The 25989-nt window shown below is 39.5% G+C and overlaps 1 protein-coding gene across 9 annotated transcripts in view; it reads right to left on the bottom strand.

Moving 5' to 3' along the window:
- The window catches only part of ctnnd2b (catenin (cadherin-associated protein), delta 2b), a 236028-nt gene that overhangs the window by 41836 nt on the left and 168203 nt on the right, over positions 1-25989 (bottom strand). For all 9 annotated transcript variants that reach the window (XM_047367747.1, XM_047367741.1, XM_047367743.1 and 6 more), the window contains 3 exons: positions 25619-25751; positions 14026-14239; positions 1143-1329 (listed from right to left, as the gene is read on the bottom strand). In XM_047367747.1, coding sequence (XP_047223703.1) covers positions 1143-1329; positions 14026-14239; positions 25619-25751 — 534 coding nt within the window. The remainder of the gene's footprint in view (positions 1-1142; positions 1330-14025; positions 14240-25618; positions 25752-25989) is intronic.

The following is a 25989-nucleotide window of genomic DNA, read 5'->3' as shown; positions in this document are numbered from 1 at the left end:
CTGCATGTCATTCGGAAATCAAGGTGCCAGAGTCTGGAGGAAGACTGGGGAGAAGGAAATGCCAAAATGCCAGAAGTCCAGTGTCAAGTACCCACAGTCAGTGATGGTCTGGGGTGCCGTGTCAGCTGCTGGTGTTGGTCCACTGTGTTTTATCAAGGGCAGGGTCAATGCAGCTAGCTATCAGGAGATTTTGGAGCACTTCATGCTTCCATCTGCTGAAAAGCTTTATGGAGATGAAGATTTCGTTTTTCAGCATGACCTGGCACCTGCTCACAGTGCCAAAACCACTGGTAAATGGTTTACTGACCATGGTATCACTGTGCTCAATTGGCCTGCCAACTCTCCTGACCTGAACCCCATAGAGAATCTGTGGGATATTGTGAAGAGAACGTTGAGAGACTCAAGACCCAACACTCTGGATGAGCTAAAGGCCGCTATCGAAGCATCCTGGGCCTCCATAAGACCTCATCAGTGCCACAGGCTGATTGCCTCCATGCCACGCCGCATTGAAGCAGTCATTTCTGCAAAAGGATTCCCGACCAAGTATTGAGTGCATAACTGTACATGATTATTTGAAGGTTGAGGTTTTTTGTATTAAAAACACTTTTCTTTTATTGGTTGGATGAAATGTGCTAATTTTGTGAGATAGGAATTTTGGGTTTTCATGAGCTGTATGCCAAAATCATCCGTATTAAGACAATAAAAGACCTGAAATATTTCAGTTAGTGTGCAATGAATCTAAAATATATGAATGTTAAATTTTCATCATGACCTTATGGAAAATAATGAACTTTATCACAATATGCCAATATTTTGAGAAGGACCTGTACATCAAAACACCAAGCAGGGAAGTCTGTTGCAGCCCTACTTTTTCCAAACTGTACAGCACAGCTAAAATCATGTCGTAAGTGAGAAACTGAACAGCTACACTCGTGAGTCATCATAAATGTAGCTAACTCTTTCAGTTTTCTGAGTGTCAACTGGCAAAAATAACACAGAACTTCTAAAAATATATGACTGTGTCAAAGTCAGAGGGACTTTTTTTCTGTTTAGGTGCTTAATAAGAAAGATGTACAAAAAAACAGGTCTGCAAAGAATCATGTAGAAAATGAAATGGGGTGCAAATGGAAAAAAAAACTGACCGGAGGCAGCCTGTGGCATTGCGGAGGACCTGGGAAGAGTGCAGGTGAAGCTTGCGGTCCTCCTGGGTGTGGGGAGATGTGTCCCAGCCTGAGTGTGGGATGATCACAGCGTTAGTCAGCACTGCCAGGGCATCCTGGATGATGGGCATCTTCAGGGCATCGCAAGACGATAGGTTCCACAAAACGCCTGGGGACAGAACAGAGCAGGGACGTGTGGGAGCTGGAAAACCAGTAAAGACTGAAGAAGTAGCATAGAGGGAAAAGACTGGAAGAAATACAGAAAAATGATGACCCCAGACCTGGAACCTTTGAAAGATTTAGCAGGTTTCTGTGTGCCATTTGACCTAGTATTCATGACTACTAGTGGTTTACTATAGAGATCAATATTAGAGCCATATTAGCCACAAACATTTAACATATATAATCACCTACTATGACGATGACTGCGGTCAATGATAAAATAATCAATGCTAAATATATTTGACATTAAGTACAGAAACGTCTGTAATTATGCTCTATTAAAAAGGAAACAAAATAAGTTAATGATGTAAAAACAAACATACACAATCAGCAGCCCATCAGCAATACAGAATCAAAATGTTAGTAGTGCAAACTTTATAAAATAATTTTTTATGTTATAGTGATATGACCATAACCTTTACCCCTTCATATATGAATACCAGTAGTAAGGTATAGGAACGCTTTCTGTCAAGTCATTCCTGAAGTTTAAAGTCCTTTTAATAAAATACCAGAGAAAGTGACTGGGGTTTTCTGTTCTGTATCGAACACACAGGCTGAGAAAGCTAATGCTGCACACTGCTGGTCAGCTGGCTGAAATAAGTCTACACAACGTTTCTCTTGCTTATAAGACAGACAAATCTGGCTGGCTGAAAATATATCTTGTAGACAAAAGACATGGACAGAATAAGAATCCCAATCAGCTCTATTTTTTTTACTAAAGAACAAGACATAGTTAAATTAGTGCAAACATGCATTGTATGGATTTGGACATTCTGACTGTTAAATGTTTTTCCGAGAGAACAGAGCCAATGTGTGAGGACCATCTAAGGTCCTGAGAAAGGGTGGTTCCTAGGAACCAGAAGTGATCTACAGTGGACACACAGTTGTTAAGAATGGTGAGGGGAGGCAGTGTGGAAGCTGTCTTGAGCGGGTTAAGGTCCAGCCGGACCAGCTGATCCACCTCCTGTCTGTATGCAGACTCGTCATTTGCTAGTCAGGGTGTGGAACCCAAAGGATCCAACTTATCACTCTCACTAAGGTAACAGTGTGTCAAAGCTACATTTAGCAAAATGTGATTGGCATTTCTGCAGCCAACTGCAGGCTAGCTACCTAAGTAGCTAGCCTGAATAATTAACCAGGTCACATCAGCTTGTCATGTTACTTTATGGACAGAATGAGGATCTGAAGGAGCTGTGGCAAGCGTTAGGCTGCCTGCAACAATGTTTAGCATGACTGGTTTGGTGGTGGGTCAGTGTTGATTTGAAGAGGCATGTCCATGGAGAGATGCACAGACCTGTACAGGATAAATGATGGCACTCTGATTGCCATTTCATCTGGGAGAAATCCTTAAACCCATTCACAGGTGCAGTGGGTCCTGGATTCCTGAGTCCGTCTACAGTCTGAGGTACAACCAGGTTGCACCTCAATCTGTACAGGAGCTCAGTGCTGCCCTGGTCAGACTTTGGATTAAGTCCTCTGTGGGTTGATAATTTTCATTTTCATCATAAGATGTGGCATTCTTTTGTTCCTAACACATTACTCATTCCATATCAGTATGGATATTCACCAGTAAATCCATTGAAACAAGTATCACTGCACCTCTCCCTGCCTCTTTCGTTAATTCTCTCCTGAATTCACCATGTACTGTCCAGCCAACCAAAAAAGTGGAGTTTTTCTCCTGCCTACCAATTACTGTCCAACCTTACTGCCGTCCACCACACACTGAACAACACTTTTACTAGAACAGACAAAAGCTCTTCTTCTCTGGAGAATACCTCACTGCTTAGCACACATATGTTGAACCTTTTAGAAAAAGGACAACGAAGGCAAGAGGCAAATCACCATATTTTGCTGTAAAACACTCAGATTTCCTGAGTGCTATAAATGCACTCACACACAAACTCTGATAACCTTGATGTGCAATGCAGAGCTACATCATCCTTGTTGCCCTTTATCTTACAAAGCATCTGTATCCTAATCTATGTACTGGTGTAATTATATGTTTTTCCTTTGAGTGTCAAGCTGTAGTCATATCTGTATCTGTGCATATCAACCCTCTTTCTTTATGGCAGTAATTATAGCTGTGGCGGCAACACATCCTTTCTGTAGATCTCTATCTGTGTGCATTTGTGTGTCTGGAGTAAGGCGTCCACTCTTCAGGGCTATGTTGTTCACCCTCAGTTCAACAGTGCCTGTGTATTTACAGCTCTTGTTATCTGTAAATATAAACTGGTTCCTGTGTGCATATATGTGTACATATTCTTGAGTGTATGTTGTATCTAAGTCCTCTGACAAACCAAAGCTGACCTCATCAGCACTTTAGGCTTTTCTTATATAAGGCAGACTACTTCTGTTTGGTGTCAAAAGCATTTGTAAAATGACTTTTGGCTTTATTAAAGTTTAGCTTCTCATGCTAATTGGGACAAAAATGGTGTGCTTGTCGGGGTTTTGGGTTCAGTGTGTGTGTTTGTGTTTTGTCTGCACTTTTGTTTTCAGTTTCCAGATGGACGATCAAGATTACCTATGTTTGGTAGATTTCGTTTCCAAGTACCAACCTGGCAGCTTCCTGTTATCATCCGTCTCCTGAACCAAGGCAGAAGCGTACCCTGTCCACCCTCCAACGCAAGTACCTGAACATTGAATTAACTCCTGAACTCACCAGAACTCACTCTACAGCTCAAGTAAAACCATCTGGATATCTCTGCTTCGCACACCTGGGTCCCTCGCACTCCTCCCTCTACCCCTGGCGACCTGACTACACTCACCTTGTAAGCCGTTCAACTGTTAATCATAGTTACTTCTCGTTTATTCCGCAACATTATAGTTCTTGTATTCACCAGTTCTCTTCCCCCTCTTTTCATACAGTTTGCGATTGTACCGTTCACGTTCCATGTTTCACTTCTTGTAAATAAAACCCCTTTTACTGATTCAGTTGTTGTTCTGAGTGTTCTTCTGTATGTGGGTCAGATCTATCTCAAAGAAAATGACAGTGCTGACTGTGCTCTGTGTAAAAATTGCAGCTGAATTTCATATCGAGGATTCAGATTTTTTTCTTAAAGACAGAGATAAGCCAGTTACTTTTTCTTTTAACCACACTGCCATAAAATAAATATCTGAAACAGATGTTCCGGTAATTATTCATATTTTTTCACCTATCTTTTCCTTCAGTTATTTTTCCAGGTTCTGTTGCCCTTTTTTCTGCTGCATCTATTGGTGCAGGAATATGCAGAATATGTTAATCCTACTCAAAGGACACTCACAGAAAATACTCTACAAAAACTCAGCATTGTAGTGTTTGACAAAGCTTTCCTTTAACAAAACCTCACTCAGGTCATTGTATCTCTGTTTGATGAATGTTGGTCCTTAATACAACAGTTTCAGAGAGATCACAGTTTTTGGAGCATAATCTGTCTATCTATAGGTATTTTGGTGCATAATTTTTCAAATCATGCATACAAATACCTGCAGATTTATCATTCCTGTATAGAAATGTTTATTTTGTCAACTGAACATATCTTTGCACCACAGAGATGTCATCTACTATTTGTGTAGAACGTTATTTTGATCACCCGTAAGTTGATTCATATTGACTGAACTGCAGTAACCCTAAACTACCTTTGTCTAAATCTTTTTTAAATGTCTTTCAGGAACTGATGAATTTTTACAACGGAATTAGAAATTCCTGGATTTGATTCCATTGAAAATGATCAAAGCAGAGCTGTGCGCCAACGGTGCACACACTGGGCAGCTGGTCTAGGCTGACAACACCACAGGAGAGCACAAAGCTTGTTAACTGTGTTGCTCAATGCAACTCACAACGGTTGCGGCTTAGAAATTGGCCAATCAAAATTAACAAAAGACAAACATGTTTGTCAAAGAAGTAAGGTCTGCCTCTCTTGATCTTTGAAGTCTTCCGGAGACTCACCGTGTTTTGTTTTGAGAGTATATGTTTGAAGAGTTTGGGGTTTATCATAAACAGCCGCAATATTTAAGCCTGAACATAATATTAGCAACATAAAAATAGTTTGTGGTTAGAGTGAGCAACTTGTATGTTATAGTTTTGCTAATTTTAAAATATAACGTCGCATCACCCTCTTGCAAAGAATTTAAATTTACCATTTATATACATTCAAATTAATTATTTTCCAATGATTATACTGAATTCGCACTGTTTGGTTTGCCAATATTTTAACGATATACAACATGTTTGTGTAAATTGTGTTTTGGTGACACAAAATCATTTTTCACTGTCTAAACCCTCCCCTGGCATATGTTCACATTCAAAAAATGTAATCAGCCTGATCCTTCTCCAATTACTCTGCAATGACACAATGTTACTGTTAATAATACAATGTGTTTTGTTTAGTGAAAAGGTTAAAGCATACACTGAGTCTTTGTGAGTCTTATATTTCTTTCCTATTAATTATATTATCAACATCAAAGCACAGTGGGATCTTTGCATGATGTGCAATTACAGTTAATAGGTTGCAGATGATCACATCTATGAGCTCTTCGCCATGATCAGGTTTGTGCGCGTTCGGCAGCAGATGATTTCACTGACAGCGATGGTGGAATGATCCAGACGCAAAAGAAAAGTATTGCAAAGAGTTGTATTATGGGAGCTATGTCATGGCTTCTGTTTGTGATTGGTTCCAAATCAGAGCTTAGATAATCCTACATAGATCCTCTATTATCATCTGTTTGTATTATTCTTATTTTTGACAACGCAAATCTGTTGACACATGTACAGAAGATTCTCACTCCCCGATATCTGTCATTCTATCTATGCCTCCATCTGGCCAAAGTGACAGCAGACATTTTTGCTTCCCAGTTAGTACCTGCATTTCAAACGTGCTAAACCCGCAATCTGTTTCAGGTTTGATAAATCACAATGCGGGTGCCAAGGGATTACATTTGCATATCCCCCTCCCATAAATTTGTGCATTTGGGTCATTACAATATGTTTTGCATATTCACAAAGGCAAACACGGTAAAAAGTTTGCACCCGCTGTTCCACTGATTTCCATTAGCACCTGGTTTGTAGGATCAGCTTCGCGGACGCACATGGGTTTTCGTGTGTTTTTGTACAAACCTTCTGAAAATTAGGCCCTAAATGTTCACTTTCCATACTGTTGCGTCTATTTTCTAGTGTCTGTGAATATGTTTAAAGCATAGAAATAAACATCCATTTGATGAGCAAGAAAATAAAAAAATCTCCCTCTGAGCAAACACGTCACTTTCAGAGCTTGATTTATTTGAGCACTGGTCTAGTGGGTAATAACCATATTTTATGTAACTCAAAGTGTAACGCATGATGTCATGATGCAGCTGCTAGACAGAGATCTTTTACTATCTTGAGAAAATTTAGCTGTTTGCCAGCATCACCACTTACTGTGCAAAGAATGACATCATCTCCCCGAGGTGAAAGGCAATTGGATTTTAGATTTGATCAGAAACATGCTCTCACACACCCGCTAACCGTTGCACGGATGGCGCTGGGAGCAACGGATGGCGCTGGGAGCAAACATGCAGGCGCGTACAAGCTCCGAGGGGCAAAACACACACACACACACACACACACACACACACACACACACACACACACACACCCACACACACACACACACACACACACACACACACACACACACACACACACACACACAAGAATGAGTATCTGACAGATGAAGGAGGTTAATTGCCACAGCCTTACATCATGAGTGGCAGCAGGAGGTGGCGACTGCAGAAATGGAGGGGAAATTAATATGTTGGCTATCTCTCTTTGTCTCACTGCCATTTCCCATCTGATTTGTAGTTTGCTTAGATTCATTGCCCTGTTAAATTTCTCTTTTTAGGCCATTGCTGTGATGATCATGGTGTGTGAGTATGAGTTTGTGTTTGGACCTCTGGACCTCAGACCACTTACCGTGCTCACATTGGAATCATCACAATACTCCCCTTTCTCAAGCTACCACCAGGATTGTCGGCTCCCCCTAATCTGATCCTCCAATCTCTGCACAGAAAGCCTCCTAACAATTACTATTTCGTTGAAAGATTCACCAAGAAGAAGGCTCCAGAAACATGACAACTGCAGCATGTCTTTCTTCTCTAGATCTCCAATATTTCATCCCTAAATATCTGTACACGTCAACCCTCTTTTCTGGAAGACAATTCTTCAAAGGATTATATATACATTATACAGTATACAGTTATGCGCTACTTTGTGTTGGCCTGTCACATAAAATCCAAATAAAATCCAAGAAGCTGATGTGTAAGTCAGTAAGTAAAATTTTCATTTATAAAGCACAGGACTTAAGCAAGTACAAATAAAAATAATTTTTTTTGTTGCTTTTTAAAAACTCAACAGAGGCCACAAATCTCAATAAGATAAAGTTGGGAAGAGTTGGAAAGGTTCTGTCACCTTTGGTTTTCAGTCTCGTACGTGGCACACCCAGCAGTTATGTTAGTCCATTCAAAGCCCTAAAGATAAAAATCAAGACCTTGCAATGTAGTCTGAAGGGAACGGGTAGCCAGTGTAGCCAGACTAGGAGCAGGTTCGTAAGAAAACATCAGACACTTAATCAGAAGAGTGTGAGAATATTTTCAATGTGAGGATTGTAAACACTTTTGCGAAGCACTGCACAGAGCCTTGCAACAGTGTTCACCCCCTTGGGTTTTTAACCTACATTGTTACATTCCAACCAGTAATATAAATATGTTCTAAATCTTATTTTATGTGATGGATCTGCACAAGATAGTCTAAGTTGGTGAAGTTAAATGAGAAAAATATGTATAAAAATTTTTTTATAAAAAACATTTGCATATGTATCCACTCCTTTGCTATGAAGACCCTAAAAATTTTTGGTGCAACCTCTTCCCTTGTAAAGTCACATAAAGTGATATGAAGTCCAGCTGCGTGTAATGGCATGTGTCACATGATCTGTCAGTATAAACACACTGCAACACTGCTAAGCAAGAGGCATCACAACATGAATAACAAGGAGCTCTCCTAACAAGTCAGGGACAAAGTTGTTGAAAAAGTACAAGTTAGGGTATAGTTATAAGAAATATACAAATCTTTGATGTTCCCCTGGAATACCATCAAATTCATCATCTTCAAATGGAAAGCAAATGGTACCACAACAAACCTGCTAAGAGAGGGTCGCCCACCAAAACTCACAGACCGGGCAAGGAGGGCATTAATCAGAAAGGCAGCACAGAGACCAAAGGTAACCCTGGAGAGCTGCAGAGTTCTACAGCAGACACTGAAGTATCTGTCCATAAAACTACAATAAGCCGTACACTCCATAGAGCCGGGCTTTATGGAAGAGTGGCCAAAAAAAAGCCATTACTTAGTGCTAAAATGTTTTGAGTTTCCCAAAGGATTCCCCAAATCTATGGAGGAAGGTGCTTTGGTCAGATGAGACTAAAATTGAACATTTCAGCCATTAAGGAAAATGGCGCAAACTCAACACATCCCCTCACCCCAAGAACACCATCCCCACACTGAAACATGGTGGTGGCAGCATAATGCTACAGGGATAAGTTTAAGCAGCAGGGACTGGGAAACTGGTCTGAGTCAAGGGAAAGATGGATGGTGCTAAAAACAAGGATACTCTTGAGCAAAACCTGTGTTAGCCTGCCTGTGAACCTCCATCCCAGCCTCTGAACACAGGCAGACTGACACCTAAATCCAATTGAGAATCTCTGGTTAGACTTGAAGACTGTTGTTCACAAGCGAAAACCTATTCAACATAAAGGAGCTGGAGCAGTTTTGCCCAAAGGAATGGGCTTTAGAGGGAGTGAACAGCTGTGCAAGCTGAAGTTTTCTGTTATTTTGTTCTATTTGCTGTTTGCTTCACAATAAAACAGATGATACATCTTCAAAGTTGTAGGCATGTTCTGTAAATGAAAGGGTGCAAACTCTCAATCCATTTTAATTCCAGGCAACAAAACATGACAAAAGCCAAGAGGGGTGAATAATTTTGGAATTTGGTATGTACACCTTAGCTTTGTGTATACACTGGTGACCCAAGGTAAGGCTTTGACCTTAAAAATGACAATTTTTCTTTATGGTAAATGAGAAAACCTTTCGATAACAGACACACTGCTTACGTCACCTTCTTTGTGCATTTGTGGGAGGGAGCCATTCATTTTGGCATAACTAAAATGTAGAAAGTAGCTCTAATAATTTTTGGCAACCTGCTGAGCCTGCTGCATGACAGCTCACATTTTTATGCCAACTGTTCACAATATAAATAAATGATCTTACGTTATCAGATTCAAATAAATACAGCTTACAGAAGTTCAGGATATGTATTCAGTTCAGAAGCATGCAAATAAGGTTCATTATTCTTCTTAACATTTCTCGATTCTAAAAGGATTTTAAGTTTCAAAGTTCAAATTTCATTTTCTCCTAAAATAAATGATTTTAGGTTTCAAGGAAGCCATTATGTGTCTCTATGACCTTATCCAACTCATTTTACTTGGTTTATTCAGGGTTTTTTCACTTGGGTACTCTCTGCAATGTCAGGTCCAGGCCACTACTGCTCCTTCACCCATGGGTCAGCCAATAAGGAGATTACTCAGGCGTGAGATACAGTCTCGCAGCTGGAATGACTCCAGAGTGGTGGTGTGCCATAAATGGTGTGTGAGGCTATTTGCCTTAGTATTAGTACATAATTTTGGGCATAACCACAGTATATATTGAAAAAGTGACAAAGGGAATAAATGTAAATCAAAGCAGGTCTTTAATGGTTGACAAATTCAGCCAACATAATGACCACCAGGTCCTGACACAATTACCTGCTTCAATATGCACCACAGCACTAACTTGATAAAGCCATCCCAGATCTGGCATCATGTATTCTGACATTTGTTGTTTTCAAATAACGTCCAGAGGTCAGATAAAAACATTGGAGAAAGTCTTGCTGACAGTGATGCATGCTGCTGTGAGCAAATAAAAACACTGGGCTCTAACAACAAGCAGTACCAGGACGTTTCAAAGCAATGAGAATTAAGGAAAAACAGGACACTCTGCTGGAGGCCTTATGTTGTTATATGCTCTTTGTACTTCAGCTTAAATGCTTTCCCCTCAAATATCTGGGCCTTAAGTCAAAGTTAACAACTGGGCATGTAAGATTCAATCAAGAGTCAAGAAAATAATCAATGGTTCTTGATTGTATTCAAGTACAGTTCTGGACATTCTCTGCCACAATGTGGAGAACAGCAGGTAGTTCTAGACAGCCTGGTATTAAGCTAACAGAAGGCAATTATGCTGTCCACAGATTTGACCTCTAGAACAGAACAACCCATCCTTCACAAATATAGACATTCTTCCATTGTTAAGTTAAAGTTCTTAACCCAGGGCAGTTGGTTGCACTGTGGAATGAATATTTCTATTATGTTCTATCTGTATGCTCTAGACCCTCAAACTGCCAAAACTTTGGATTTTTACATGGCGGTCACAGTTTCTGATAAACAGTCAATCAAGTCAGGGTTGTGGGAATATATTTTAAAGAATTTTGATTTTGTAGGACCTTTTTAGAGCTCTCTGTGGGTTCATTCAGGCCGTTTGAGACAGAGAGAGATTTTTAGGAGATAACAGGAAGGCTTAATGGACTACGTAAAGTTACTCAATGTTATTCTGTTGGAAATCTCAGAGTTAAGAAAATAACTCATTGTAATCATCCAGAGATTATTATTCTTAGCTAAAAAGTGACTGCTGTCTCACACACAGTGTGACACTGCCTTGCTCCAAATTTAAACAATTACTGTCCATTTATAGCAGGAAGGTTTCATAAAACATTTTGATTGATCTGAAAAAAAAAAACGTTTTTTTCCTAATTTCCATGTAATAGATCTTAAAGAGAAATCTTAATTGCAAGTAAAAGCTTTACCAAAACTAGAGATAAGACATTTTGATCCGTGCATCTCTTTCAGATAGGAGTTTAACTTGAAAAGGTCGGACACATTTTCAATCCTGGTACTAATATATAAATCACAAGTTGATATCAAAGATTTGTTTTTTAGGTGTGTGTAGGTATTGCGTTTTTTTGTATTCTCCAACCAAGCAGTCTAGCAAAAAAGTAAGAGATCAATGTAAAAGTTCTTGTCCCTGTCTGTTTTTATATTCTATTCATATAGATCATGAATCACTCTTATTCTATGCAGCACTTAAAAAAAACGCTTACAAATCTCAGCCACAATCAAAGTCTAAAGAAAACACTTCCTAGAGGCAGTAAATTTTAAGTTTAAACATCTATAGTGCATTTACATGTAATGTTTACTCTGCATGATGAGAAATTTTATTTGCTGTACCCAAACGACCATTTTTAGCAGTAAGCATGGGAGATAAGAGACTGTAATTACAGATAAACAAAAGGAGAGGGACCAAACAGCAGAGGTTGTTTGTCACACATGACTGTGTGATTACGAGTAGGTCTATGTGTGTATGTGTTTGTGTAGCCAGTGAGGCAGTTACTTGGACTTCCTGCTGTGATTCTGATTCAAAATGCTCACCAGACAGAGAGAAGCAGCCTGACAGGGCTGGCGATACAGAGTACGAATGAAATCAGAGGAATAGTGAAAGGCAAAAAGGACAACAGAGAGACAGGAGGAAAACAATAGACCAGTTAGGCATATCCAACTAAAGCGAGAGGGAGAGCTAGACAGAGAGAGAGAGAAGGAGAGATTTCCTATGGGTCACTGAAAGAGAGAGGACAGAGTGGTCTGTAGGCGTCCGGCCGGTCATTCAGCTGATTAATTTGTGACAGAGGGGATTTCTGTGCTCCGTGCCATGAATTGCTGCTCTAATTTATATGGTAATCTTCTTTAAGACTCTAGCTGCATACAAAACTTTTTTTTATTTTCTCTTTGGAAAGAATAAACCTTTGCTAAACTCACAAAAACACATTATGATGTGTAGAAAAGCACACATGGCTCAGGTTCTGCAACAAATGAGCCAGTAGGTGGGAGAGGAGAGGGCACTTCTCACTTTCCTGTTAGTATTACTTCACATGTGCTGTGAGTGCAATCAATGGTTAACATGCTTGTCCCTGGCCAGAATCCCACATGGGCCTACAGTTTGAAGTATAGCTGTAAATGATGCAAAGAATGGATGCAGTTGGCTTTTGTTTCGGGAGAGTTTGCAAGGACACCTGGGCCACAGATGGAAAAGAACTCTATGGGTTAAACACTTTGTAGAAGCTTAAGTACATATTAATGTAGTTTTGCTTTCATTCTCTATACAAATGACTAAGCTGAGATAAAAGAATCTCAAACATTAAAACTTTGTTTCGATTTAAAGGTAAATTCCAAACATTGTTAAAAATTAGTATTAGATCTCTGACTCATGAAGAGTTTTTGTAAAGGCAGGAAAATCTGATAAACAAACCCATACTGAGTTATATCAAAAACTAACACCTGTAAATCAACTATTAATTGCAAGCACTGGTTCTAAATAACGTTTTCCAAGTTTTTTTTCATTAGTATTCCTCTGCCTTGAATATTCCCACATTTTGTCCCAGTACACCCATAAAGTTTTTTATAGGGATTGGACATGACAGACGAACACCAAGTGTTGCATCATTGTGAAGTGGAAGGTAACAGTCCATTGTTTTGAATTTTTAAATACAAATCTGAAAGGTGTGGCATTTTGTTAGTCTTATACCCCCAGCAGAATATTATGTGCAACCAATTTACTAATGGGTGAAACACAGTGGCACTAGCATCATGCTAGCATCATGCCAAAAATGTTGGTTAGAGTTGATGGGAATTAAATACATGGTAATCCTGGAAGAAAACGTATCTATCATCTTTCAGTGGAACAACACTAACTATAAAGCCAGAGCTCTAGTGGAATGGTTTAGATCAAAACATACAGTATCCTTGTGATAAAATGGCCCAGTCAAAGTCAAGACCTAAATCCAGTTGAGAATGTGTCAGAATTTGTTGTTTACAGATGCTCCCCATCCAATCTCCCTGAGCTTGAACAATTTTTCAGAGAAAATTGAGCCAGAATTATCGTCTCTAAAGCAGTGTGAATACATTCGCAAAGCTCTGTCAATGCAAAGCTGTCGACATTCGGACACATCTAAGTATAGCACTTGTAAGTGGGGTGTAGGTGGTAAAATTGGTACCCTTTCCAACAAATAGCAGCACTTAGAAGTATAACCAACATGACATAATTCATATTTATGGGGCCGTAGCACACACATTTTCATAAGATGAGGATACTACAAAGAGAAATCCATATATTCCTCATTAGCTGGATTGGAATCACCCACCCTGCTAACCCATGGGTGGGTTTCTGTGCAGACCAGTTTTGAAAATTGAGTCATATTCTTTTTTTAGAGCTGTCATTTCTCTAGCTCGCTCTAGAGGGGTGTACTTTTGCAGTGGTTGATTGTAAGGATATATACAATGCATGTAAATCAGTGCACTGAAAAAACTATGGTAGTGACTATAGCTTCACATTTCCTTACACTCTCTGTGTGAATTCATGTGTGTGTGGGAGTGTATTTGCAGCTCTTTTCAGAGTACTGCAAGGTGTACTTCACTGTAAATGAAATCTTTGCACGTGACTGGTAAAAGATTGTTCCAGGTACAAGAACAAAGAAAAATAATATTTATTGTGATGTACCTGTGAGCAGCTCTCGGATCTCCAGGTCGGTGGTCTTCCTGAGCAGTCGGACCAGAGCAGGTATGCCTCCACAGTTCTTCAGGGCGATCTTGTTGTCATCATTAGCCTTGCCATACACCAGGTTCCTCAGTGCTCCGCAGGCACTGCGGTGAACATCTGTCATCCGGTGATCCAACAGGTCCACCAGCAGCTGGATTCCACCCTGTCGACGAATCTACAGACAAAGGAAGGAGGACGGTCCGTTTTTTAAAGCTTAACATGTTGGAGCCAATTGAAATGCCTTTTAAGGTTGACCTAAAAAATTTTTTTTCAATCAAAACTGTAACATAATTCAAAGCTGTAATGGATTGAAATGTCTCAAATTATAAGCCACTGCTCTTTCTAAACCAAACTGTGTGTGTGTGTGTGTGTGTGTGTGTATGTGTGTGTGTGTATGCAGCTCTCCCTGCTTTCTTCTGTCTAGACAATAATAAATGTAGGACAGACTGGCTGCTCTCCATTAAAAACAACAGTAATTTTAGCTATTTAAAAAAGGAAAGCTGTACCGTGTTTGCACTTATTCCAAATAAAGATAAAAACAATCAGAGGATTTATATTGTTCATGCACAAAAACTGACACTTTCAAGCTGGACTAATATTTTTCAAATATAAATGTATATATCCAGAAATTTGACTTTGTAATCATTGCTATGCCAAATAAATCACAATGCAACACCGTTTCAAAAATATCACATGGACCTTTACCTGAGATGATATTGTCAATCATCTTCAAATTTCATGTGTAATTTCTGACAGAGATGCAGAGACGTAGAAAGGGTACCCTTGTCTTGCTTACGTTGTTCTTGCGTACAAGAACAACATAAGTCTAACCTTTCGTCACACTGTGTAAACCATCTAGAAACCAGATGGCTCTGTAAAATGGCTGGGTCAAAGCACAATGCTGCTCTTTACGGCTGACAGCTGGCGGGCATTTTGATCCTCTGTGATCGTCTTGACATGAACTAAAATGAAAAGCAACACATATGATGTGTCAGCAGTAGAAGAGTCCGTTCTCTAGTGGACTGTGTCAGATTCTGCGGTTCTCAGAGCTACACTACCGGTCAAAAGTTTTAGAAACACTTTCTCATTTATTGGTTTTCTTTATGTTTTTGACTACTTACTGTACGTAGATTCTCACTGAAGGCATCAAAACGGTGAATGAACACATGGAATTATGTAGCAAACAAAAATTGTAAAAGAACTTTAAATATGTTATATTTTAGATTCCTTAAAGTAGCCACCCTTTGCTGTAATGACTGAAATATTAACCTCTCACTGAACCTCTGGGAAGATCTTTCAAGGCTCTTTGGGAGACCATTTTAGGTGACCACCTCATGGAGAGAATGCTATGAGAGCAAAGTAGTAATCAAAGGGTGGCTATTTTGAAGAATTAAAAAAATAAAATGTTTTGAGTTATTTCACACTTTTTGTGTACTACATAATTCCATGTGTGTTCATTAACAGTTTGGTTGCCTTTGATGAGAATCTACAATGTAAATAGTCATTAACATAAAGAGACCCATTAAATGAGAAAAGTTAACCAAAACATTTGACCGGTAGTGTATAACGTTTGTGTAATGCATAATATAAACATATAGAAGCAAAATCAATTATGTAAAAACCAAAGTAATATAATACAGCTTTATCAGAATCAGAATATCCTTTATTGTCTTTGTCACAAGTACAATGAAATTGCAATAAATGATTTATACAGAACAATAGAAGTAGTTGTTAATAAAATAATAAAATAAAAACACATGCACACACATTCATACTGATTGCACATTTCCATTATTGTATCTCCTTTTACATTCTGGCTACGTTGAGTTTAGCTATTGCTGCTGGATAGAAACTGTTGTTGAATCTGCTTGTCCTTGGTTGAATAGATCTGTAGCGTCTGCCTGACTGTAACAATTCAAACAGAGCGTGACCCGGATAAGAAGTGTCCTTTCTGATGTTATGGGCTTTTTGGAGACAGCGGGAACTGTGACGTTCTTCAAGTTTAAGGAGAGGGCAGCCAGTGATGTTTTGGGTCATGTTAATGACAATGTGGAGCTATTTTCTCTGAGCCACTGTACAGCTGGTGTGCCACACACAGATGCAGTAGGTCATTATGCTCTCAATAGAGCACTAATAAAAGGACACCAGCAGTCATTGTGTGATATTTGTTTCCTAAGCACCCTCAGGAAGTATCTCTGCTGGGCCTTCTTCAGCAGGTTTTCCCGCTCCAGGTCAGGTTGTTTTTGATGTGGAATCCCAGGAAGCAGAAGTCAGCCACCCTCTCCACACATTTCCCACCGATGATCAGAGTTAAAATGTTCATCCTCTCTTTCCTATAGTCCACTATTAGAGATGTTTAGCAGCTAGTTATTCTCTGTGCACAACACTGTCAGCTGCTCTACCTTGTCCCTATAAGGGGACACATGCCCCCCATAGGCCCGCCACCAGTGTGGTGCAATCTGTAAACTTGAAAATGGTGTTGTTGTGGTGAATGGGGGCAGTTGTAGAGCAGAGGGCTCAGCACACAACCCTGTGGAGAGCCAATCCTGAGCCTGAAGGACAATGTTGACCCAGTCTTACCCTCCAGATGCGACCTGACAGGAGGCTGTGGGTCCACATGCAGGTGGAGAGTGGTAGTCCAATGTCCCTCAGCTTGTCCACCAGTTTGTGGGGGATGATGGAGTTGAATGCTAAGCAGCCGCACCTAGCTCCCCCACTGTTCTAAACTCTCAGAAACAAACATTTGTTCTTAGGGAACAAATGTACTCATACTGTACCCCTATTTTTGATAGTGTAGATGAGACAGGGCCTCAGTGGATCAATTAGCCCAATGGAGAGTTAGAGGATATCAGACAGGGTGGGACAGTGTATTGGTACAGGCACAGGGACAGAGGATTGTGACAGCTGGTTAGCGCAGTCCCTCAGCACCTGTCCTGACAGAGTCGGGTCCAGCAGCCTTCCTCAGCTTGACAGCCTGCTGCGTGCGCCTCATGCTTCTCTGCAGTGAGGGTGAAGCTGTGTGTGTCAGTTCATCCATCTCGTTGGCAATGGAACTGTCATTGGTGAGAAAAAGGCTGGGAAGCGGTGGTCTGTGTGGCTGTCTGCTTAGCCTAGCTATCACGGCGGCTCTAGGGCTTCGCCTCTGCTTCCGCTCACAGTGCTGCCTTCATCTCCTACACCCGAGGGATGGTAAACCACAGGGATTCACGACTCCTAGCTACAGTATATTTACCAGGATCTTATGTGGGTTAAGAAATTCAGTAACATGCTGTTCAGAGCAAATTCCTATTTTAAGGAGATCAATCCCACCTACTGTAGATGTTGGTTGGTCCACAGAATGAGTGTCGAATGAGAATCAACATTTAAAGAGCCGACCGGGAAAGCCTAAAGCCGCTGCACCACGTCATCTAACTGCAATGTGTTGTTTACATTCTAAGAAACCCTCCCTTTCCTTTATGATTTTGGTTGAATGGGCTGGAGATCTAAAGAGTTGATGTATCAACATGCTCTGATCTAAACAAACCCATTACACCTTTACCTGTATGTTTATACATAGATACTGTATAATATATTATTTATTTCCAATATTTATAAAAACAAAATCTTCACTGAGAGCAAAGTGTACTAGAGTCAAATTCCTTGTTTGTATCACAAACTTGGCAATAAAGCTGATTCTGATGTTTTGGGTTGTTGCTGGAGGGTGAAACTGCATCTCAAGACTCTTGCAACCTCTAACTGCTTTTTCTTTCCAGGAATGACCTCTATTTAGCTCCATTCAGGATATTATCAACTCTTACCATTTTTCCTGCTCATGCTGAAGAGAAGCACACCATTGACATGGTGCTGCTAGCACTATGTTTCCAAAAAGGGATGGTCCATTGAGCGTTTTTAACCCATGTAAAGGACTTTGTGTTACACCCGTCTGTGTGAAAAGTCCTCTATAAATAAAATTAAATTGATTTACTGATGGAAAATTTAAAAATATACTAACTGATTTTGCTGCTGTTCTCTAATAGTGAGATTTGGCTTTTTTTTTTTTTTTTACCTCCCTTACTATCCTTATCACTCTTTAAAGTGACCAGATAAATTTGGGTCCTGGTCTCACCATCTTATTCACAGTTCCAGTTGTTTTTACCTAATTATTGCTCTGACTACAGATATGGGCAAGATTGGCTGAGCAGCTAATTTCTTGTAGCCATTTCCTAATTTCATAAAGATAAACACACATGTGGATAATTGACACTGGATGTTCTCCTGTCTATCCCATTTTAAAGGGTCTAAGATATATTGGTCTCTGTGTCACTTCTTACTGAAATCAACTTAATGAAAAGGTAAAGTACATGTTTAAAAAAGAAAAATTTGAAAAGAAGTATTATTTCCTAAGATAGGATTTTTACCAGACTGAAAAAAATAAAGGTTGCATTTTTCTGTGTAAATACAACATGCATTTTGTATTTACAAAATGCATGTTTTAAGGCATTTTAAGGCTTTTACACATCATTACCAGGGGTGCCAATAAGTTTGGAGAATGTTGTTATTGTCTAATTTACCTGAACTGGGCAGAAACACTCCATTGCAGTAATGAAGATAGATGGGTGCAAGAACGTATAAGCTCTAAGGCACATCACATGTATTCACTTGGTGGGACTATTATATATGGTTTCGGTCCTCAAGAATTTAGATGCATATCATAAATAACAGAAAGCCTAGGTTCTTTAACTTGCTCAGAGACTGATCAGGCAGAAGGTCATACATATCCCTCACGTCTGTTGTTCCACTACTGAAGCTGCAGCTTTCTCAAGGGCAAAACGATGTTTAGAATGCAGAGTTTAGTTCCGGCCACCCTGCTCCACATCATCACACTTCATCAGTCAAATCCTTCATTTTACCTTTCATTCTGTGTTTAGTTCCTGGTGCCTGACTGCTGTTTGGAGAACTTGGTTCGGTCTCAAATCTGTCGTCTCCATGAGCATTAATAAAGTGGAATTGAGCTGCACTGAGTTGACACTGAGGAGACAGATGGAGCAGCTTTCTGCAGGACACTGAGAGATGACAGCTTCAGATGAAGGATGGAGACAGTGCAGAAACAAGGCTGCATTCAAAGCTGGGCTAGGTGTGAATGTTATATTAGAGAGTTATTGCTGTCTAATGCAGATTGAAGCAGCAGTCATATAAAGACACACAACTAAATGGAGTTTCCATTGAATGGAGACTAATCGACAAGCCCTCAGGCATTGCGCTAAATAACTATTTTATGCACTGCTTGTGTCTGTTTTACAGTTAATGACAACATAACAATAAAGCAAATTGACAGTCGTCAGATTGACAACCTGCCTTTTCAATGTTTGGGCACTAGGTTACATTTTAAAGTTGTGTTGTTGCACATAAATGAATTACGTTTAGAGACTATGAACTTTTAATGCCCAGCATATCAGCAGTACCAGCTTGATAATGATATACATAGTGCCTAGCTACACCATTTAAATTGCTTGAACGTTTTCACCTTTTGCTCCATCCCATCCAGAAATTACTTTGCAATGCCTTGGATGGATGGACAAACACAAAGACAGACATATTTATGAAATAGAAGGACATTGACACATGATTTGTAAACCTGTTTGCAAATAAAAATCTGAAAATTTGGTGCTAATTTGTATTCAGCCCCTTGGAGTCACTGATTTGTAGAACCAGCATTGCTTTAATTACAGCTGCAACTCTATGTTTAATTTCCTTTTGGGTTTAATAAATTATTTTTGAATTGAATGGAATATAATTGAGGTCTTTGGGATTATGTCCCTAACATTGCATTGGACATCTAAAGACAATCATTCACTTTCAAATTTGCAAAATAGTTAAAACCAGATTGTATGGAGAACATCTGTGAGTAATGTTTTGCCACAGGTTCTGTCAGTATGGACAATGATTGGGCCATTCTAATACACATACAGTATATGTTTTGGATGGAACAATGTATGTAGCTCCAGCTATGTTTATGGTTGTTGTCCTGCTGGAAGGTGAACCTTCTACAACGGCTCTTTGAAGAAACCTTCATAATGAGCTACAACAACATTTTATTTCGCTTTGGGATTAATAAAGTATTTTTGAATTGAATTGAATTCACCCCAGTCACATGTCTTCCACAGCCTGTACTGGCTTTTCCTCCAGGATTTCCCTGTATTTAGCTCCACCCATCTTCCCATCAACTAGGACCAGTTCTCCTTTCTGTGCAGATGCATCCTTACAGCATGCATGATACTGCCACCACTGTGTTCCACTGTGGGTGATGGTGTTTTCTGAGTGGAGTTTTAGTCATCTTCCACACATGAAATTATTAATTTAGGTCAGAGAGATCAGTTGGGGTCTAATCTGACCACCTCACCTTCTTTCACATTTGCTGTGACCCCAGGGCTTCATTTGGTTTTTATTTCAACAATGGCTTGTTAAACCTTTCCCATAAAGGTCAGATTTGTGTAGTACATGACTCATTGTTGTCCTGTCATTAGATTCTCCCACCCGAGCAGCGGATCTCTGCAGCTCCTCAGGAGTTACCAAGGGAATCTTTGTGGCTTCTCTCATCACTGCTTTCCTTACCAGGCATGTCAACTCAGACACATCAAGCTCAAGCTCAGTGGGCCCCATCTGGTGAGATAATTTTATATATCTATTGCTGATGGCCTGCAAGGCAGGTTATATGGCGATAACATAAATCATACACCATATTACATAATGTGCCGCTGCAGGAAATCATGGCTAGAGACGGAGATGTGCATACATCACTTGAGATTTTGCTGATGGACTCAACATGCTGCGCAATGAGTTCACCAAAAATAAATCTGGTACTGTTTGGAAATCCATTCACCTTTCCTGTAGAGAGAAGTCCTGTGTACATCTAGTTAGAGTTTGTAGAACTGTAGAATATTAGAATCACCACAGTACCCGCAATGTTCACTCCCCTTGATCCTCAATACTATGGTCTAACTCCAAGCTACTTGTTTGGCAGTATAGACCTGTGCAAGCAACTGATCTCATAAACAAGGTGGCAGACTGAGGCTAACTACTATGCGCAACTCCAAGTATTGTACGAGTTTCCACAGCTCAGAGCTTCGCACCAATCTGTTGTCAAGAAACAATGCCAAGCATGCTTCTCAGACAAGATGACACAAATTGTGTTGTTATTGTTGTGTTCATTTGCACTTTTGCTGCAACAAGAGGTTTTAAAACTTTCAGCTTACTTATTCTCACAGCTGGCAGATTTAATGCTATTTTCATTCAACCAGAAAGATTGATTCTGATTGTAAATGACACAGTTGTCTTCCAGAAGATAATGAAACAATGATACCCAATAACATTTCTGCTTTTATTTGCATTTTAACCAAAACTGGCAACAAACAAAAGTTATTTTTTTATCTACTGTGATTAAGGTATCGAAAATCTTTTAATTTGAACTCCGTAATCAAGGAAAAAGCCAGTGTTGGCTCTTCTTTCTAATTGCAATGAGCTGCCAACTTGCCATCACCCTAATCGTTAGCTCCCTCCACAGAGACTCTATCAGAATGTAATATTGACCCTTTCTGTGTTTGAGTTTGACACTGCCTGTTTAGATGGACACAGAGTTAACATATTCACAAATAAGTGACTTTTGAAGACAACTGGTGGCACAGGATTTTATTTAGGGATATCAGATCACCAGGGGCTGAATACAATGGCACACTACATTTCAGAATTTAATTTATTATAAAAATATTTAATTTTCTTTGCCCTTAACAATAACTCATTATTTTGTAATAGCTATCCTATAAAAATTGAATAAAATAAACTGATTTTGTGACAATAATGTTATCAAATGTGTAAAAGGTGAATACTTAGGGAGTATAAGTACTCTATGTATGTTTTTAACTTAAAACGTTTTACCATTTTTGTAAATTATTTCTAGCATACACACAGCAAGGTGCGTGTGTATGTTTTTTCCGGCTGATCCCAAATCAGCCAGGAGTTAGAAGTTGGACTTTTAAGGTTTTCCATTCAGAGCAACTGCGGTCTGGGCCTCGTGGCTTGACCACTCTCTTGTCCCAGTTTTATTACTGGAGTTTTCCACTGAGTTCCTGCCTCAGTGTTTTATGAATCTTTTTTTGAGATTTGGGGCAATCAGCTGCTAGTGGCTAAGGGCATGGCCCCACCATTCTACCAGCTGATTGCCACTATCGAGACATCAGCACACCAGGAGGGCGTCTCTTTCCAAGTTAACCCAAATTGCACATTTTGTCCATAAAACTGCTGGTTTGAACTTCATAGACACTCAATACGAATATATTTTCTTTTATTATTATTCGTTAGGTAGTCATTTTTATCCCCTTTGTGTAGAATAGTGCTTGCTAGTTAGATGAAGGTTTTTGGACCAGAATGGTGGTATATCAGAATGATATAGCTTCAATAAATCTTCACATATATAATTAAGAGAAGCGTTGATAATAACTAATGATTTTTGATTAAGAAATTATTTTCCAGAATTATAATTTTTTATTATAATTTTTGATCAATTTTAATTAATCAATAATCATAATCCATACACTACATTATTTCATTATTTCTATATATAGTGCTGTTTTTGTGCAGTTCCTTTCAAATCTGAGGTTACACATTTGCTATAAGACTGATTTTTCAAATGTTATAGACTGTAGCCACTGTGCAACATTCCAACATTAATGCTTATTAGTCTGATTTCACAGTTATCACCAATTTTGGTGCAGCTTCTACTAATACAGGTACTGCCAGTGAGCTGCCTCCTCAGATATTTTAAACTGCATGAATGACAATAACAAGTAATCCTGCTGCACGACTGAAAGTAACCCAGTTAACAGGGTGCAGACAACTTAAAGCGGTTGTTTTGCGCCTCTTAGTTTCACGACATATCTGATCAGAACAGGAACACTGAGGTAGGCCGTATTGAGGAGGGGCTGCCTGTTTGGTGTTAGTGGACGCAATTGACATGAAGAGTACAGCCCAGGGTAGATTAAAGGGTCAGGGTAATCAGGTTTAATGGATAAAGGTTCAGGGTAGCAAATAAAAAAAGGTCCAACCATTTGATCCTCAACAAACCGTTAAGTAAAAAGAAAAAAAAACACCATCTCCAGCTTCAGTGTTCATTGTTCTGCGGTCATCTAACAATAGGTCCGTTTTTCTATTAGTTTCATGGATAACTTGACAAAGCTTTGGTTTGTTCTGGCTTTAAATTAGGGTCAAACACAAGTTATTTGCCTAAAAGTGTCAAAGTAACAAAAACGAAAGCAAAGTATAACACTGCCCTTGAGTCTATTTACACAGGAAATAGTGCAAGCATACAGATAAGTCCAAAATTTGTCATACTCCTGCATAATAATAATAATAACACTATAAAATAATTACATTTATATTTGAACAAAATTGACAAAATTTAAAAAAATATTTATACCTTTCTCAATAATTTTTGGAAAAGCCTTTAATGGCATCACTGCAATGAAACACTTAGAATTGCTGGGAAGCTTTTTGTATGTTTGCACTTCTATTTTAAATCATTTGTGACAATAATTGTAATTAATTAATTTCTGACCTATTGTGACAAGCGTTTTAATTCTTTACGGTTGGAAAGCCTCCTTGCCAACACCCTAATCTTATGTTCCTTCCACAGATACTCTATCAGATTCAAATCAGGACTCTGTCAATAATAATACAGTACAGACCAAATGTTTGGACACACCTTCTCATTCAAAGAGTTTTCTTTATTTTCATGACTATGAATATTGTAGCTTCACACTGAAGGCATCAAAACTATGAATTAACACATGTGGAATTATATACTGAACAAAAAAGTGTGAAACAACTGAAAATATGTCTTATATTCTAGGTTCTTCAAAGTAGCCACCTTTTGCTTTGATTACTGCTCCGCACACTCTTGGCATTCTGTTGATGAGCTTCAAGAGGTAGTCACCTGAAATGGTTTTCCAACAGTCTTGAGATGCTTAGCACTTGTTGGCCCTTTTGCCTTCACTCTGCGGTCCAGCTCACCCCAAACCATCTCGATTGGGTTCAGGTCCGGTGACTGTGGAGGCCAGGTCATCTGGCGCAGCACCCCATCACTCTCCTTCTTGGTCAAATAGCCCTTACACAGCCCGGAGGTGTGTTTGGGGTCATTGTCCTGTTGAAAAATAAACGATGGTCCAACTAAACGCAAACCGGATGGAATAGCATGCCGCTGCAAGATGCTGTGGTAGCCTTGCTGGTTCAGTATGCCTTCAATTTTGAATAAATCCCCAACAGTGTCACCAGCAAAGCAGCCCACACCATCACACCTCCTCCTCCATGCTTCACGGTTGGAACCAGGCATGTAGAGTCCATCCGTTCACCTCTTCTGCGCCGCACAAAGACACAGTGGTTGGAACCAAAGATCTCAAACTTAGACTCATCAGACCAAAGCACAGATTTCCACTGGTCTAATGTCCATTCCTTTTGTTCTTTAGCCCAAACAAGTCTCTTCTGCTTGTTGCCTGTCCTCAGTAGTGGTTTCCTAGCAGCTATTTTATCATGAAGGCCTGATTCACACAGTCTCCTCTTAACAGTTGTTCTAGAGATGTGTCTGCTGCTAGAACTCTGTGTGGCATTGACCTGTTCTCTAATCTGAGCTGCTGTTAACCTGCGATTTCTGAGGCTGGTGACTCGAATTAACTTATTGTCAACAGCAGAGGTGACTCTTGGTCTTCCTTTCCTGGGGCGGTCCTCATGTGAGCCAGTTTCTTTGTAGCGCTTGATGGTTTTTGCGACTCCACTTGGGGACACTTTCAAAGTTTTCCCAATTGTTCGGACTGATTGACCTTCATTTTTTAAATAATGATGGCCACTCGTTTTTCTTTACTTAGCTGCTTTTTTCTTGCCATAATGCAAATTCTAACAGTCTATTCAGTAGGACTATCAGCTGTGTACTCTATCCACCTCCTGCAAAACACAACTGATGGACCCAACCCCATTTATAAGACTTGAAATCCCACTTATTAAACCTGACAGGGGACACCTGTGAAGTGAAAACCATTTCAGGTGACTACCTCTTGAAGCTCGTCAACAGAATGCCAAGAGTGTACATAGCAGTAATCATAGCAAAAGGTGGCTACTTTGAAGAACCTAGAATATAAGACATATTTTCAGTTGTTTCACACTTTTTTGTTCAGTATATAATTCCACATGTGTTAATTCATAGTTTTGATGCCTTCATTGTGAAGCTACAATATTCATAGTCATGAAAATAAAGACAACTCTTTGAATGAGAAGGTGTGTCCAAACCTTTGGTCTGTACTGTACGTCCAGGCAGAAGAAACGTGTTGGCAAAATAAAACATGTCTTCAAATCCAAATCTGCCTTGGGTATGAATAATTTTGGGCCTAAAACGGAGTTTCAGTGACTGCTTGTCCAATGAACTCCAAAGCTCAGATGAATTTGAGTAAACACAAACTAGATGACAGTGATGTACAGAAACCTCAAAAATATTCTCCCAAGACCTCCAGAGAGGTTTGCCTTTTGAGATCAGTACCTCAGATTTGATCTTGTTGTCGCCAAAGCAGAGATGCTGGAGGTAGGCTGCAGCATTAGACTGGACTGATGGGAACTGGTGCTGCAACATCTGGATCACCTCTGGTAGCTCTGGATCCCTCCAGCCAAACTCCCTGCAGAAACACACACAACACAAAGGTTACACATTACTGGGCAGTTTGGTTTTATACTGTTATCCTAATTTAAAATGTTCATGAGAAAATTAAGATTAACAAAGAGGGACATGAATGCAAGGTGGAGATAAACCAAAAGAAGGAAAATGCTAAGATTTATGATGTGTTTAAATGACCTTTTTGAAGTGACACAACATCCTAGTGCCATTTTATTTAACCCTCACCATGAAATGGTTGC

This window comes from Girardinichthys multiradiatus, chromosome 6, assembly GCF_021462225.1.
Source record: "Girardinichthys multiradiatus isolate DD_20200921_A chromosome 6, DD_fGirMul_XY1, whole genome shotgun sequence".
NCBI lineage: Eukaryota > Metazoa > Chordata > Actinopteri > Cyprinodontiformes > Goodeidae > Girardinichthys > Girardinichthys multiradiatus.
The sequence above is the reverse complement of the archived record's forward strand: the minus strand, read 5'-3'. Positions and strand labels throughout refer to the sequence as shown.